A 17,818-nucleotide genomic window follows, 5' to 3' on the forward strand; every position below is an offset into this window, starting at 1 on the left:
ACTACACCAAAAACTTCACTAAATCAATCCAGCTTAGTCTAGTCTAAACCAGTTCAGCTTAGTCTTGAAGTTAGTCCAATCCGAGACAGTCTAGTGCAACAAACGCATCCTTAAGCTCCCACTACACAACAAAACCACCCGGCTCACAAAATCCCAGCCGAGCCGGAGCCTCCCATTTCAACCGGCACTACCCGTTTCTACCGGTTACATAGGCGTGACTGTACGGAAAATGGCAGGTAGTTCCCTTGGCAGTTGGCAAGCATTTAGTGTGCTCCTTCCTTCCTTCCCCACCCTCTCTCTCTCTCTCTCTCTCTCTCTCTACTTTCTCTCTCATCAGCAAATTCCAATCCTTTTCACTCATTCTCAAAAAAGCTTCTGCATTTTTCACAATCTGCAAATCCTCCAATTCTCCAGTCTTCAAGGTCACTCCAAATTATTCAAAAACTTGTTTTGGGTACTTTTTCTTACCTGGGTTTTTGTGAGAGTTTCCTATTATTTTCTCGGCATCCAAACAGGTAATGCACTTTTTCTCTGCTTTTTTGAATTGGGATTTTGACACATTTGGTTTCACAGCCATTTGCAGTTTTTACTGGTTTAAGTTCAAGTCTTTGCTGAATTTGGCTTCAAAAGCTGCTATTTTTTAGCAGCTCCTCACTGTCATTTATGATTTTTTTATGGGTTTATTGGGATTAATTATTTGAATATTTTTTTGTAAATTTCACAGGTTGTAATGCCATCAAATTGTAAGATTCATGGTTGAGCTTATTTTTTGAAATAATAAAAAATAAAAAATCCAGTAGTGGGGTCACAAACAGTTGAACCAAAAATCCAAAAATTTTGTGCCTGTTTTGCTTATTCTCCTTTATTTAATCATGTTGCTTATTCTCCAAAAAATTTAATTCAGTTTTTAAATAGGCCAAAAAAATTTGAAAACTTTTTATTTTTGAATTTCTGACACTTTCTCAGCTGCCAAACAGAAGTTTTGGGATTTGCTTTGGTTGAGTGCTGACGTAATTTCACCATAGAAGTAAATAGATTTATTTATTTTTATTAATATTTTCTGAAAAATGTTCAGCTGTTTCTGGTGAATTTTCAAAGAGAAAAATCCCCTTCAATCTAAATTCAATGCAGAAATTGTGAGAAAACTAATCCCATATATATTATATATGTATATGTGTGTGTTGATTCAGGTTTTGCATGCAGAGAGAAGCTTGGTTAAAAGCATATGTCTTTGATCTGAAGGAAATAGTACTTCATTTAATGTGATCAATCTTTGCCCGTGAACCAGTGATTGAAATTCTATGTTTAGCATTGAAGATTTCCCTAAAGATTTCGTGTCAGAGCTCAAGAATTACTCACATTCACAGAGAAAGGTTCCACTCTCTCTCTCTCCCCTCTCTCTCTCTCTCTCACTAGAATTAATTCCAGTCCCTGCAGGTCTCTGGGTTTATTTATAACACAAGGCCTCCATTTTTCTTGTGCCACAGGATCAAAGTTGGAGGTAGGGATTTTCTTGGCTAAATTGGTTCATAAGTCTGTCCGGGTAATTTTAGCAGTAATGAATGTAAGCAAAACCCAAGTAATGAATGGGTTTTTGTATCTCGAATTGTCGAATTCAGAAGTTGGGTATTGAACTGTGAAGTGGTTTTATTTTGGTTGTTTGATTGGGTTTAGTACAAGTTATAGTTTGTGATTGAAAGTGGCAAGAATGCTGGAGGCAGAGCTCTGTGGTTCTCGGATTCTATTGCCTTTTCGCGAAGAAAGCGGGGATGAGGAACTTTCAGTTCTTCCCAGGCACACAAAGGTTATTGTCACTGGAAACAACAGAACAAAGTCTATTTTGGTGGGTCTTCAAGGCGTGGTCAAGAAAGCTGTTGGGCTTGGGGGTTGGCACTGGCTGGTATCTTCCCCTTTTACATTTTTTTCTTTAACTATTTTTGTCTTAATTTAAGTGTTTCTTAATTTGGTTTTTGTGGACTTTGTATACCGTTATTGCTTTTATTTTTCAACTGTTTTGCCAATTTTGCTCTCATGTGGATTTGTTGATAATTTTGGTTGGGAAAGGAAAAGCATTCATGTGGTTTGCTGTTTCCTGCTGTGAGAATAATTGTAGAAATATGACTCCGGATTAACTAAATGTATTCTAACAATAATTGTGGGTCTTGCATTTCAAACAAATTTAGGGTTTTAGGTTTCTTGGAGTGGACAACTACAATTTGTACTTCTTTTCCAAGTGGGTTTTCATTGGCGGGAATCGGGATTTTGCTCTCTTTCTTCTTGATCTTTTTTGCATCATATAAGCAATCATGTCTTCCATTTTTTTTTTTTTTTTTTCATGTAATTGTGAATATATTTTGTATCAGAAATTCTGTTCTGGGTTCTGTTTATTCTGTTGCGATTTTGTAATTTAGATCATAATCTAAGCTTTGAGAATTAACTAAATGTATGGAATCCTTCTCATCATTGGCATGTAGGGCTTGTTATTATCCAAATTCTTTCAAAACTTGAGTTTCAAGTATGGATTGTCATTGTTATCCTACTCTGCACTTTAGGTATTTATATTTTAAACCGTTAATTTTTGGCGATACAAGGTTCTGAAAAATGGGGTTGAAGTTAAGCTGCAAAGGAATGCATTGAGTGTGCTCGAACATCCTACAGGAAATGAGGAAGATTCCAATCTTGAGTACTCTAGCAGCAGCTCTGACCACGGTGATAAGGAAAATGATTTCTGTAAGTTGCATATACCATACCTAATGAAGCATCAATTGAGTCAATTCTAATTTCTTTAGGTGTGGTATTCAACTGGTAAGGTTGTTCCATCGCAACCTAGAGGTTGTGGACTCGAAATGGGAAAACAGCCTTCAGAGAACGAAGGATACGACTCTACAGCTGTCCCTTTTTGGATCTTGATGATGGGATCCTTGTGTATGGGGTTACTCTTTTTATGATGGTTTACGTTTGGCATTCATTTAAAGCTTCAATCTAATGTTAATAATTGTATTTCTTTTGGCAGCTAGATGTTTTGAGTTCCATAAGCATAGTAAACCAAGAGTTCGATTTTCAAGGCCATATGTTCCATCCTCAGCAACGAAGTCAATGAATCGTGGCAGTTATAGAGAAGTTCAATACATCCAAGCACCCCAGTCGGTAAGTAACTTGGAAAGAGAGATCTGGGTATTCATCTTTGTCATTGAAAATTTATCCTGTCTACTAAATGAGTCTCCTCAATATGCTTTCACTTATTTGAAGAACAACGCTGTAAACTTTGTGAGGAATAAAAAATTATGAATTGGGAGTTTTACTGCTTTTAGTCCTTTGAATGAAATGGTTTTTCATGCTTATGATTTCCTACTCAAGTAATAACAAACGGTTTGCTTCAATATGCTTGTATCGGTCACTCCAATGGTTCTAGTAGATGACACGTTTTTAGGCTAAGCAAAATGTTCATGCTCTGATATATAGTTATCCTTTTACGCATAATGCTGTATGAAAATCCGAATTTCTATGTACGCCATTATTGTGTTGCCTAATGTGTTGCGTGGATGATCAGAGAGTAAACTTGGGAAAACTAGGAACAAGCTCATTGAGGAGGTATTGCGGACACTTCAATCTTGTGGGTATCGCTGATTCCTGCTCTTCTTTTGTTTGTTCTGCCTGTTGATGAAATCTTTCGACTAAATCCAGCTCTTGCTATTTGAAATTGTAGTTAAGCGGGAATTCTAATCCAACAAGGGAACAGTTGATCAATGCTGCACAACGACATTTTACCTTGCAGCAGGTATCTCTCACTCATGAATCCATGATTCTGTACACACAAAATTACATATATGCTTTGCATGCATAAATAGAATACTCGGTGTCATATTTTTTGTTCTTGGTTGCAGCTGCCGTTGGATGAGGTATCTGTGGTCACTGAATTCGTCGATGCTGCCAGGAGTAGGAAGTGGAAACAAGCAGAGCGACAAATGTGAATGTTAAAAAAAGGAAGTATGTTTGTATAACAATATACATATGTATCTACTACCCTAACCGTTAGATCAGATCTAATCATAGACTGATGTGGAGTCTTCAGCTTTAGTATCGTCTCCCACGAATCCTATCATTGTAGTACAGGGCTCATACCTGAGTTGTTCTATATCAGTATTAGGTATTAATCCCATCATTATATCTGCCATTTGAGTATTATATGATGTGCTTGGTTTTAAAAGCATATGGTTTTGTACAAAATCTAATGTGCAGACTGCCGAGCAGGGTGAATAATGTACCTCTCTCTCTCTCTCTCTCTCTCTTCACGTGATAGGGCATGGTCTCACGTGAGGGGAGAGAGCGGTTTTGCACCGTGAGAGTTGTTTTTCTCCAATCATGTAGTTTTTTCAGGTTCTTTATTTACTGGTGTAGATTGCTGAGATGGTACCTTTATTTCCTGTTTAAACTTTTGAACGATGGAAAAGCATGGTGGAAATAGAACTAATCAATCCTCAATTATGTAAAATAAATACGGTTTTGGTGCAGTATTGATCATGTATTTCAAAAATAGATATGTATGAATTATTTGGAATGGAAAGTCTTACGTTCAAATCTCAAGTGGTGAGATCGATATCAATTATTAACAATGCATTGTGCGGCTTAACCAAACTCCATGCTCAATATCAACGAATGAAGCAAAAGATCACGAAGTTGGAACTTGAGTTGTGTTGCAAAAAAGATTGGGTTGGATTTGAAATATGATAAAAAAGAATTTTCCCAAAAGGGATAGTCTTTGAAAAAGAATACAAGAGAAATGTTTTGAATATTATTTAATATGTAATTGTGTAAATCTTAGTTAAATTGGGTTTTAAATTACCCATTATTCTAATGATTCTTTTCCTAAATGATTGTACTTATTTGGAGGACGAGTTAATCCTCTCCTCCTGGACTTATACTTTTTGGTCCAATTTGTACCACCAACGAATTTCGGAGCCTGATAATTTTTAGGCAATAACTATTGGACTTATACTTTTTGCCCTTTCTTCTTTGTTGGCCGGAACCCAACAACGCCAAAGTTATCCATTAATTATTGTAGTTGGCCTTGAAGGCTTACGTGCATTTATATTATATGTTGCATATTTTCTATATATTTTTTGTTTCCTTGCAAGAACCTATGAACGTGAAGTTCATAAAATTCGAACTCGAATTTTTTTTTTTCCAATAAGTGCCATGAAAACTTGGAAGTTTTCTTAAAAACACTACACCCATGAAAACCCAAGTTTTTCATGAAAATTTAAACCAAAACATGTCTAATGGAAGAGAAGAAGGATAGCTATATTGATTCGGTATACTCTAAAGACACCCTCGGTACCACTATTGAAGATCCCACTTAAATTCAATCTCAGTGAATTTCCATTTACTGATCCTATCTTTCCCAAAATTGAACCCCCCCCCCCCCCCCCCGGCTTTTTCTGTACATGAATATGTGGAGCTCAGCATGTCTGGAAGCACGGGAGAACGTTCTTTTGCTGATATTATTACATGTATTCGATATGGGTTCATTCATAACAAACCTATACCTTCCCCATTTACTTTACTCGACGAATCCGAACGTTGTACTCCTTGTGTATGGATTGATAATTTTTTATTTCATTGCACTAACCACAATTTTGATCCCTTTTATGACATCGACATGTCAAATTTGAATAAACTCGAAGTGGGTACAAGATGTGAAGCTCCACCTCACTACTAAGAGCCTTTCAGCTACCATAGAAGCTGAGACAGATGTCCTAATTGGTGAAGCTGACAAAGCCATTGCCATGATGTTCATACGAAGGCATATGCATGATGCATTACAAACCGAGTACCTCGTTGGGAAGGATCCACGAGTTTTTTGGCAGATCGTTTTGATCACCAAAAAGACATATTATTGCTTGAAGCAAGACACGACTAGCAACATTTATGCTTCCAAGACTTTAAGTCTGTGAATGAATATAATTCTAAAGTTTGTCGAATTTGATCACTTCTCAAGTTCTGTAACGAGGACTTAACCGAACAGGATCTCTTGTAGATGACCTATTCAACCTTCCATGCCACTAATATTGCCTTACAACAACCATACAAGCACAAAAGTTTACTAAGTTTTCGGATTTAATGTCTATTTTACTTCTTGTTGAAAAGCAAAACCAGGTGTTGATGAAAAATCATCAGGTTGGACCCAGTGGCTAGACCGCTATGCCTAAACCACATACTAGCGAGAATCAACGCCCAAACCACCGTTTTAGTCGTGGTAGGTGCAACCAGAAACCGAAAGCCCAAGGTCGATGAAGTGAAGGCCCATCCAAGGGAGGAACAAAGCCCAAAAACGCTACAACCTCACTCACAAAACCTCAAACTTCAAGAACAAAGGTAAAGCACCTGACACCATGGATGCGGATATGTGTTATTGTTGTTGTTCGAATGACCATTGACCCGGTGTATGCCGAGCTCCCGCCAAGGTTGTAGCTGAGTATCATTCATGTCATTAAAAGTTTGAATCAAACTTGCTCAAGTTTTGTTATTGGAAGATATAAAGATGGAGGTGTCTAACTTTCAAGAGGTATTTGTTCCAATGGAAGAATAGAATCGCAGACATACATGTGGTTGGATTCAAACCCCCATCCAAATTATTTTATTGGTTTAAGTTTTGAACAATTTCCTTTATTTGGACTATTTGTTGGTGTCTGTTTTAAATTTTGGATATTGAATTTATGGGTCATTTTCTCGAATGAAATTTTTCGAATTTCCTTATATTTGTGACCAATTCAATTAATTTATTTCTAGGTATAACTAGTGGGGAAGTTAGTTATCTGGCAGGTAGTGCAACCACGAACTCTAATTTGTAGCAACGCATCTATTTTACAAACTTCATACCTAAATTATCGCACCTGGCAACCCTTTCAGGCCATTCTAACCTGATTGAGGGTTATGGTATTGCCCGTATAATGTTGTCTAATGGTACTGAATTGATTATTCAAGAGGCTCTTTATTCTCCACGTTCCAGAAGAAATCACATTCCTGATTTGCGATTGTTGCAGTTTATGTCGACGACATGAATTTCATTGGGACTCCTAAAGAGCTTGAGAAAACTGTTGTGCACCTGAAGTTAGAATTTGAAATAAAAGATCTTGGTAAAACTCAATACTGTCTCAGCTTAAAGATCGAGCATTGTTCAGACTCTTGTGCATCAGTTGAACTACATTCATGAGTGTGTTGTTTTAATGAGGATAAAATGAAGCCTTCAAGTACTCCTATGGTCGTTCGAACGCTAGATGCTAAACGAGATCCTTTCCGTTATAAAGAAGATAAGGAAGAGCACTTGGAACGTGAAGTTCCATACCTCAGTGCAATTGTCACTTTATTGTACATAGCTCAAATGCACTAGACCAGACATCTCATTTGCCGTTAAACTTTTAGCAAGATATAGCAACGAGCCTACACGCAAACACTGGACAAGTGTTGAAGACATCTTCTGCTACCTCAAAGGTACGACGGATTTGGGTTTGTTCTTTCCCTACAATTCCGAGAGAGAGCTGCTAGCCCCTCAGTTTTCAGGTTGATTATTGCTTTGTTGGTTATGCTACACAGGGTACTTGTCTGGCCCGCATAAGACGCATTCTCAAACGGGTCATGTATTTATCGTTGGAGACACGACAATGTCTTGGAGGTCAACCAAACAAACCTTAGTTGTGACTTCTTCGAGCCATACTCTCGCTTTACATAAAGCTACTTGGGAATGCTTTTGGTTAAGAGTAGTAATGATATATATTCGAAGCACCTGAGAATTTCTTCCATCGTTGACGTCCCTGCAAGGATTTATGAAGATAATGTAGCATGTATTGAACAATGTATTGAACAAATCAATGAGGGATACATCAAAAGAGACAGCACGAAGCATTTTGCGCCCAAACTTTTTTTTTTTCTCTCATCAACAAGAAGTAGATTAGAACATTGAAGTCAAGAAAATATGTTCCCAAGACAACCTAGCCGATTTATTCACCAAGTCACTACCGAAGTTTACTTTCCAGAAGCTTGTTGGAGGAATTGGTATGCGTAAACTTTCTGAGTTGTAACATTGTTAGTTCTCTTTGGAATTATGTCAAACTTAGGAAGAATATCCCGAAGTATACTCGCTTGATCTTAATGTACTCTTTTTCCTTATGATTAGGAGCATTTTTCCCTTTAGGTTTTTGTTATTTTAACGAGGCACCCATCGTGGGCTAGTCATACCCTTGTGTACATCTCGTAGACACTAGTGGAGCCAGAAATCGAAGCTCTGAGGGGCCTCTAAGCCATATGCAAGAAATTGACAAAAATTAATATAACTAAAGAGAAAAAAGGTTCATTTGTTGCAGTGGAATGAAAATTTTTAATCAAAAGAAAGCGATAAAGTCACTATTTTTTTTTTTTGGAGATAATTATATTATAAACACCGAACTCCTTTATAAGTTTCTACATTTAAGTTGAACAAAAATTAACATGCATTGCTCAAAACTACAACTATCGAACTTGTGATTCAATATAAATACTTCTTCAATTCATATATGCGTTGTTTCATTATAAAACAACACTCTATCATGCAAAATAGTGAACTAACTAAAGAAAACTAGTTGATATAAGGCTTTGGTTTCATAACAATAGTATTGTAGAACACATTTTTTTGTCAATTAGAGAAATATAATAAAGTCGAAGAATGCAGAGTATCCAACCAAAAGGATACAAAGAGAAGCTACAAAATGAAAAATTTCAAGGTTGGCCCGGACCTCTCCTTGTTCTTAAGTGGCTCTGCCACTACCCGTAGACAAAGATTGACTTTATTAACTCACCTTTTTTTTCCTTTGACATGATTTTTTGTTGCATATTGGGTTTTATCATAGCGGGGTTTGTGAGAATTATATCCAAATGCAAGTTCCCTTGTTTGAGACTAGTGTGTTCCTTAATCAATGCCGATGAGACGACTTCATCAACTCTGCTGAATCTGATGTTACATCTACTTAAGTATTTACATACTCAAGAGAGAGTGTAAATAATAGGTGAATGTGTAAATCCTAGTTAGATTAGGTTTTAGATTACCTAGGGATTGTACTTACTTTGGAAGATAAGTTAATTATCTTATCTTGTTTACTATATTTTAAGGCACTGATATAAGAAGAATCACACGATTCTAAGCATTCTACAATTTATCCGCTCTCCTTCCTGCTATTGCCGCATCCTCTCTCTCACTTAGATGAAATAGGCCACAAACAAAAAACTTTTTTTTTTATTATAGTTCATAGTTTTCTCAACAGTATCCTCTCCGGATCCTTTTGGTGAGGATCATTGGGATCCATGAATCATGTATGTTCATCGTACATCATGCGATCAGTTTTTGTCAAGTACTGTTTGTGTTTAATTTTAAATACAAATATTTAAAATAATTTTTAACCGCACGATATACAATAAACGTACACAATTTACGAATTTTTAAGATTCTCATAAAGATGATCCGGCGAGAATCCAGATTCATAGTTATCAGCATAATTAATAATTTAGTATTTTTTATTTTCTCCCCACTGAAAAGTTCACACATACAAAAACACACCCAAAAACAGAAAAAAGAAGCAAAAGCCATCACTCCTCCAAAACGCACTCCAACTAGTCCACCACCCCCCCCCCTCTCTCTCTCTCTCTCTCTCTCTCCACCCTCACCTCCTTACCTCTCTCTAAAATTCCCAATTCCAAGTCCGATTCCGATCGAAGCGTCTTCAATCAACAAAAAGGTACTCAAATAATTCTCAAACCGTTGCTAAATTCGGGTTGATATTATTTACTTCTTCCTCCTCTTTGTTTTTTTTCGGTTTTTCAAGAATTATTCTGTAAAACCCTGTTCGAATTTTTTGTTTCCGCTTTTAATTCATTGGTTTCCAGCTTTTACAGCTGATTATATATTTGTTTCTATAAGTATAATTTGATTGCTTTAGTTGCTTCCATGATGATTTGATGCTGTTTTACTAGTGATAATTGTTCAAAAGTGTATAAAATTGGGTGGTGTTATTGGAGAAGTTTGGCTCTTCACTAATTTTTAATTATTTTTTGAGCTCCATGAATTGGGTTTTGCTGCTAAATATGATGGATTTATTGGGTTTTGCAGTAATTAACATGGTGGGGGCTTTTGTACTAATATCACTAGGAACATGTTGGGTTTATTGTGTTTGAACCGCTGGTTTAATCTGGGGGTGTCAAACCTCGAAACGTAGTAATTGGACATGGGGTTTGAAATCGTAATTTATATTTTTTTGGTGTTGTGGATATTGGTCAACGTATTACATTGTTACCGTTGTCTAACAGCCTTTTTCGTGTTTTTTATGTTGAAGGGGATATGTGGCACCAAGTGCATCGAGTTCTAGGTCCGCAGTGAAGATAGTAAGTAAAAGAAGACAATGGGAGGCTGCTGCTGCTGTTCATCCAAAGGAACGGAGCTGAATGCTGCACCAACATACTATTACGTAAGCAGAATGCTTTCCCTCACTCACCCTAAATATTGTTCTATAGTGTTGAGCTACGTCTCTTTTGTTAAAAACATTTCGTGTGGTTGTTTTTTTTCTTCTAAATGTTTAAGTGGATTTAGCCTTTGATAATCGACGTGACTAATGAATTAATCTTTAAATCAGAGTGTGTTGGCAGTGAAGTCGATTTTGTGATTTATCTCGTTTCTTGTTCTATATATCTCTTGAACTTGAATTGTAATGCAGTGTCCAAGGACCTCGGATGAGCACGTTCCCTTATCGTCTTGCCAAGGAGGTGCCTCTGCACTCTCTACTGGGCTCCTAGTTGATACAAATTTGGATACATCAATACCTGACACTTATAGACCACCTCCTGCCCCTATTGCATATGATGTGGCTTTAGAGCATCCTCATACTCCACCACCAGCACAAGAGATCTGTGGCAGCAAGAGTGAAGCAGCATTGCAAATAACAACAAATTCTGATTCTGTTCAAGAAGCAGTTGGTGGAAATACCCAAGAAGCTTCACCCAAGTGTGCAGACCTGAAGGATGCGGATTGCAAAGCCCAAACGGATTCGGAACTTGATCCAGTGAATAAGTCAGAAGTTGAACTTGCGAAATCAGTGGAATCTATTACTTTAGCAATAGAGGAAGAGGATGTTTGTCCCACTTGTTTGGAAGGTAAAGTCCTTAGCTCAACCATTCTAGAATTGTATAGTTAAACTGTTATCTTTCTTTTAAAGAGGAAGTTCCTTCATTTAATTTCTAGTGTTCAACGACGTTGTTGCTGGAAGTTGTCTATTCAAACTGCACTCTTTGTTTTCTGCTTGCCTCTAAATATGTGACACATTCAGTTACTAGATCATTTCCTTTCTTCTCTGCAGAGTATGATCCACAAAATCCAAAAATAACTACAAAATGCGATCATCATTTTCACCTTGCTTGCATTCTTGAATGGATGGAACGAAGTGACACATGTCCTGTGTGTGATCAGGTTTGCCTTTGTTTAATATTTTCCTATTGTTGTGATTTAACGAGAAGAGATATCCATTGTCTCCTACAATATTGAGAGGCCTTTTCTTCACTTACGATGCAGGAAATGATATTTGAGCCTCCAATCTAGTAGCAACCAGCAATTGAAGTCCAGTTATTTCCTTATTGAATTATGGTTTGAGAAGCAGAGGTTACAAATGATAGAAGGTTCTTCTTTCCTCCATTTCTGTGTTACTGTTCGGTGCCAGTTACAGATATGGTTCGTCTTTGCTTTTGTTTCTGGGGCTATGCTCATTCAAATGCTGTGCCTTTGTGCATTTGTTTCCTTTCAACTCAATGATAATGAAAAGGAAGAGGGGGTAGAGTTGACGCTGGTGTGAAATTAGTATTGAACTCGATTTTCTATTTGCAGTGCATACACATTAGATCTTAGAGCAACGTATTATGAATGATAGAATGACGTGGGTTAAATAGATATTGAAGATGGGAATAGTAGTTAGATTCGTTGTCCCCAACGGGAAGTTAGTTTCCAAACAAGACAGATGAACGTATACTTCTCTCTTTTTTCCGAGTATAGTGTCTTTGTTTACTCGTGTGGTGAGCCTGTCCATATGTGAGCTGCTGATTTTTGTTTACTCCCTTGTCATATAAATGGCATTGAATTACTTGTTTGTTGCTGGCAGTGGATTCGCTTAGTGTAATGGAAGATGGAAGGTTCTTGTTGGTTTTCAGATTTCTTGTATATAACTCTTCAGTTTGGCGATCGGTTTTGATTGATTTGATTGACATACAGTTTCGCGTTATACATGTTCATCGGTCTGTCTTTTATTAATACTATACATATATACATATAGTTGCTCCTGTTTTTGGGTCACCTAGGCTGCTCCTTTTTAAAAAAGCACACCGAGTCTGTTAGTATTTAAGCACACAGTAGCTGAAGTTTTCCATATTTTTCTACGATGTTTGAGCTTAAGACAACATTGATGCTTATACATTTACAAGGTACTTCCCCAAGCTGCTTCTGAAAAAAGCACTTCTGTGATTTTTTATGCTATGCTAAACACATGCGAACGCATACACCTCCAACTGCCTGTGCATGTGGGTACCTTGTAGGTAGCTGTTCATTTGTATCTTGATTCGCAACCTTGCATTTAGGTTATGGGCGGGTCGGGTCGATGGTGGTGGTTGTGATTCATCGAGTTTAGATGTCAGTGACCTTGGCAGTGGTTTGGACGGAGACAGAAAGATGCGATGAGACAACGAGAATAAAAACAGAGTTGGTACAAGGAGTCTCTTGACTCTGGCATGGGGGAGAGATGATATATAGAGTGAGAAGGTATTAAAAATATCCAACCGTAAGGATTTAATCTAACTTATGTGAGATTAAATTCTACGGCTATTGTAGTAAACTTTTTTTAATAGTTTAAAATTACCACACTAACTTTTTTCTTAATGGATTGAAACAGGTTACATGCGAGTAAACCTGCCAACGGATTCTTAGGGGTGATCCGATAACGACTTGATTAGTTAACGTGTTGACCAAAAATCTGTTAGTTTTCGTATCCTTTTGTGCCGGGTTAATGAGTTGTGCAAGAAATTGTCATATTTAACTCATACCCTTGTTTTCTAAATTAAGAACAAGTGCAAAAGGACTACTTTGAAGTGCCAATAACAAATTCATTATTGTAAACTAGTAGCATTTCATGAGGTGTTTACTTTTTCAAGTAAAATATAGGATAGCACTGTACATGGCTTGTGGTGATTAGTGAAAATGAAGATTAGCACTAGAAGGGCTGGTGGTTTAAGGTGATTAGCGAAGAGCACGCTATAATTGTTATTATTAGCTTTTTATAGTGTGCTCCGTTCGTCATGGCTAGAGAACCGAACGGTGGTGGTGGCGACGGCGAATTTCGTCGTCAGAGCACCTTGGAAAGGCGTCGGAAAGACGTGTCTAGGAATCGGGTCGTGGTTATAGAGATTTGAGGCCATTTCCAATTGAAGAAGGGCCAAAATGCTCGTTTTAGCCCTATAGTCCTTTAAGAAATTAATATTTTAATAAACAGTGTCATATCATATTTCTTACTATCTCTAACCGAGGAGCCAGAGGGTCATAAGCCAAGCATAGCCCTGTGACAAAAAATCATCTCCAACCGAGGGGCCAAAGGGTCATGGGTCAAACATAATTTATTATTTTAATTTAAAAACTACAATAACTTAAATTTAAAAACTACAACTTAAATTTAAAAACTATTACAACTTAAATTTAAAGTCTATAATCATCATCATTATCATCTGCCATTTTAGGATTATAGTCTGAGGTAAACAACTTCCGTCGGACCATAATTTCACTCTTTTTCCTATCAAAATAGGTTTTGCTCATTTGAGTGTAATCCGAAGTGTTCCTTTGTATATTCCTATCATCCATCTTTTCTTGTATTTGTTTGACCCGTTCTTCGTTAACACTCTTAAAAGGACAACTATGCCCCTATATATTAATTGATTTGACAAAGTTAGCCATTGGTTTTATTTTTTATTTTTTTATCACATAGCCATTGGTTAAGCCACATTGGCAAAATGTGCATTTGGACTAAAACACCTGTTAGTCAAACTCGTGCCCAGCAGCTCCAAAGATAACAGAGCAGCAATCATTGCCCCTTTCCATGGCTGCCAACAGTCGGAGCTCTCTACAAATCTTAATCCTTACATGTTTACTGCTTTCCTTGGTAATTTAGTACGGGTTGCTCGGCTTGCGAGGAGCTCAGATGTGGATAATGGGTTCTCCGCCGTGGATGCCGTGGTTGAGGGTTGCTAGGCTTGCGAGGAGCTCAGATGTGATGGTACTGCTAGTTCTTGGATTTAGTTGATTTTATCTTCATGTAAGAAAAAATGTTTTACTTATTAGGAATTGATGTTTGCATTATCTGTATGAATTTTGGGTGGTCAGTGTTTGTGTGCATTGGAATCACACATTAGGGAAGGGAGGGAGGAAGACAATTTTTTGAGTCGAAATTCCACGGTATAGAAGATGAAGATGGCAACTAAATTGTTGCTTCTCGGCTCAAAATTCATGTTATGAACTAATTAATGAATTGGCAACCATCGGTGGGTCGTAATCGAATTTTGGGATTCATGTGGTGGGTGGGGTTGTCGGTGCAAAGATATAGAGCAAGGGGAGAGAGAGAGATAGATCCATGCAGGGAAGGAGTGAAGGCTGGCTGGCTGATATTGGCCAGCCCGCTGGCCTGTTCTCAGATTTTTGGTTGGAGGGGGCCCACAAAACCTTTGGCCTATCTCTCGGTTGAAGACGGTTTTTGTGTCAAAACGGGCTATTTTTAGCCCTATGATCCTTTGGCCGGATTGGTTGGAGATGGCCTGAGTCCCTCTGGATAGGCCCGTAGTTCCACCTTCCAGAAATGGTAAGGCCTTCCAAAAAATTTGGAGTATTCTATTTAGAGTAAACTGCCGATTTACCCCCTGAACTATCACCCAACATTCGATTTCCCCCCTGAACATTTTAATTGGAAAATTAAGGACTTAAACTATTTTTTTTGGCCGATTTGCCCCTTCCTGTTAATTTTTCATTCATTCCATCCAAATTTCTGTTAAATAGAAGTATGTGCACAACATGTGTGGGTAGTTCAGTCGCTTCATTCTTTAAAATAATTGAAAACATTAGATTTCTAAAATATAAACCTATGCAAATATGTGTGATTCTATAGCTTTTATGTCTGAAAGTCTAGTAAAGTGACGTTTTTGTCCACAAATGAGAGTTACGTGGTTTGCACATGATAAGAGTTAACGTTAATTTGGATGAAATCTATGAAAACTAACGGTAGGGGGGAAATCGGCCAAAAAAACTAGTTTAAGTCCTTAATTTTCCAATTAAAAAGTTCATGGGAGAAATCAAAAGTTGGGTGATAGTTTAGGGGGCAAATTGGCAGTTTACTCATCTATTTATAGAGGTCCTAATGACTATTTTGCCTCTAACTTTACATGCTTATTACTTCTTCGTTATATCCGTTTCGTGAACTATTTTCACCTATGCATTTGTGGAATTGAGCTCTCTGCAAAAATTCTAAGATTTACCCCGAAAGGTATACGAAAATTCAAACTTTGCAATTAACTATAATCCTAAAATGAACGAAAAATAAATTTAATTCCCAGAAATACAAAATACAAAATTGAAATAGTAAAATTTAGGAATGGAATTTCACAAATGTACCCATATTAATATGGATAAATTAATATGAGTAGATTATGAATGGTCGATCAAAAGGCTTATGGGTATAATGCTATAAGTGAAAAAAATTGTACCCATTCCATTGTACTATGAATCTATGTGGTTTGTGTATTAATATAAGATGTTGATGTAACTTAACCGTGACCGTTCAAATAGGAGGAGAGTGAAGAGGAGGGGAAAAAAGAGAGGAGAGAATCCTTCTCCATATACAATTGGTTGTATACTAAATGATTAGTACATGAAGAATATTGAGAGAGAGAGAGAGAGAGAGAGAGAGAGAGAGAGAGAGATGTATACCCTACTTTGGATATCAATTATTTTTATACAAAGAAATTTGAAAACAAATTAGTTAAGGTCCATTAGTTATTTATTTGGATTTGAAATTATAGTTTTTTAAGTTAAAAAATAAATAACTAAGATAGAAATATATTAATAGTAAAATAATTATGCGTACAAAGTTTAGAGACTTGAATAAAAAACTGAAAATAAACAACGTTTCTTCAGTAATAAAGCATTGGTAACTAGGGAATGAAACCCAATTTACACTAAAATTAATGTCCAACTATTAAAATTTTATTGTATTCCAACAAAAAAATTCATGGTATTTCGGTATAATCTGTACACTAAAATATTGGTCATTGTATCCTTAAACAAGGACCAAACGATCAAAAACCGTTGTATCATTGGAAAGTTCAATGAATCATGATTCTATTAACATTTTATGGCGTTACATTTTTTATGAAAGTTATGGAGTTACATTTGGAGTCTTTTAGGTTATTATCAAATTTATATAAAAAGTAAGATCACAATGTCGATTACAAATCGTCAACGTGTCTAGTGCTGACGTGTGGGTGCAAAATCAGCTGCAAACGACAAGAGGCAAGATGATTAAATAAGTTAAAAAAATAGAACTTTAACGAAAAACTCTCTATACTGTTTATTTTAACGAAAAATCATATTTTTACACTAAAAAATCAATCATATACTATTCAATTTACCTTTTATTTTGTCCTTATCGTTAAAACTCAAAGTTTTCAAGTCATTTTCATTAATTTTCATTTTAAAAAAAACTTTAATGATAAATTACAATATTGCTTTCATATTTTAAGTTGTTTTTACCCTTTCTTGCATTTTTTTTAGTACATCGATATTTTTACACTAAGGAGAGAGATAGTTCGATTAATCCACACAATAAGCAACCTAATTTGGTATCAAATTTGTCATCCACGAGATTCGAACATAAAACATCTCACTTCCTATTCTTGCATTTTATTTACTCTATCTTTTGACAAACTGTATTATTATTATTTTACTCAAATTTTAAAACAAGTTTGTTTTCTATTGACATGTTAATCTTGACTTTTATTCTTATTATTACATATAAAATAGTGACAACATATGAGAGTGTTTTTTATACACAAAATTTTCTCGAAAAAAAATGCGATAAGAAAAAGGGTAAATAAATCTCAACTTGGTTGGTTTGAAATTGAAAATGTACAGGCAATTACAAAATTTAAAGTTAAGCAATAAGTGATGTCTGTATAACAAGAAATGTAATGTTTAAAGAACAAAAACAGTGTTTTGATGAAAATTTTAACGAAGATTAATATAGGCGACAAAACAACAAGATTTTAGTTTGTGAGGCATTTGCGCACATCCCTAATATTTTGTAAGTGGTCAATGACAATTTTTTCGTAAAAAAAAAAGATTTTGATGTGACTATACATATAAATTAATTCAAAATTAGCCATGCAAACAAAATTTGAAAATTTTGAGATTTTACTATAAATTATTTTTAAAAAGAACTAAAGTTGCCAACACTCCAAACCTCCAACGAATTAAAAAACCATAAGCCCTACTAATTTTTGCATCTGCAAATTTATAGTAACTATTACGACTATTATTATTGAAATAGAATAAAAAAAAGCTCGTAACATTATTAGGTGATACGCATGCAATTTATACAAATAAATGACTTAACAAAGTTAAACGCATACTATTAATAAACGCCCACATGCGCACAAATGACTAAGGAACCATCCACGAATTGCCTATATTTGCGGGGCCGCATGGTTATCCCTAGAACATCTCCTG

At 36.1% G+C, this 17,818-nt stretch overlaps 2 protein-coding genes across 7 annotated transcripts; both read left to right on the forward strand.

Annotated features, from left to right (window-relative positions):
• Window positions 1-257: 257 nt before the first annotated feature.
• Window positions 258-4,360, forward strand: LOC137713891 (uncharacterized). 4 transcript variants are annotated; one of them, XM_068453241.2, is made up of 8 exons: window positions 258-515; window positions 1,191-1,373; window positions 1,488-1,900; window positions 2,592-2,730; window positions 3,014-3,147; window positions 3,551-3,613; window positions 3,707-3,778; window positions 3,885-4,360. In XM_068453241.2, exons 3-8 carry the CDS (start codon window positions 1,709-1,711, stop codon window positions 3,969-3,971), a joined length of 687 nt encoding a protein of 228 aa, XP_068309342.2. In that variant the 5' UTR covers window positions 258-515; window positions 1,191-1,373; window positions 1,488-1,708; the 3' UTR covers window positions 3,972-4,360. The 4 variants fall into 4 exon arrangements, with proteins under 4 accessions (XP_068309342.2, XP_068309343.2, XP_088539772.1 ...); XM_068453242.2 differs by having other exon boundaries at window positions 269-515; window positions 1,204-1,373; XM_088683646.1 differs by lacking the exon at window positions 258-515 and having other exon boundaries at window positions 1,225-1,373; window positions 1,488-1,564; window positions 1,675-1,900.
• A 5,214-nt stretch (window positions 4,361-9,574) lies between these two features.
• Window positions 9,575-13,174, forward strand: LOC137713212 (putative E3 ubiquitin-protein ligase RHB1A). 3 transcript variants are annotated; one of them, XR_011065288.2, is made up of 7 exons: window positions 9,575-9,764; window positions 10,359-10,490; window positions 10,737-11,172; window positions 11,376-11,485; window positions 11,588-11,691; window positions 12,640-12,820; window positions 12,951-13,174. XR_011065288.2 is itself a non-coding variant. In XM_068452490.2 (5 exons), exons 2-5 carry the CDS (start codon window positions 10,425-10,427, stop codon window positions 11,612-11,614), a joined length of 639 nt encoding a protein of 212 aa, XP_068308591.2. In that variant the 5' UTR covers window positions 9,596-9,764; window positions 10,359-10,424; the 3' UTR covers window positions 11,615-12,287. The 3 variants fall into 3 exon arrangements, 1 of the variants encoding a protein (XP_068308591.2); XR_011065287.2 differs by lacking the exon at window positions 12,951-13,174 and having other exon boundaries at window positions 9,596-9,764; window positions 12,598-12,735; XM_068452490.2 differs by lacking the exons at window positions 12,640-12,820; window positions 12,951-13,174 and having other exon boundaries at window positions 9,596-9,764; window positions 11,588-12,287.
• Window positions 13,175-17,818: the final 4,644 nt, after the last annotated feature.

This window comes from Pyrus communis, chromosome 14, assembly GCF_041283825.1.
Source record: "Pyrus communis isolate YQ-2024b chromosome 14, ASM4128382v1, whole genome shotgun sequence".
Taxonomy (NCBI): domain Eukaryota; kingdom Viridiplantae; phylum Streptophyta; class Magnoliopsida; order Rosales; family Rosaceae; genus Pyrus; species Pyrus communis.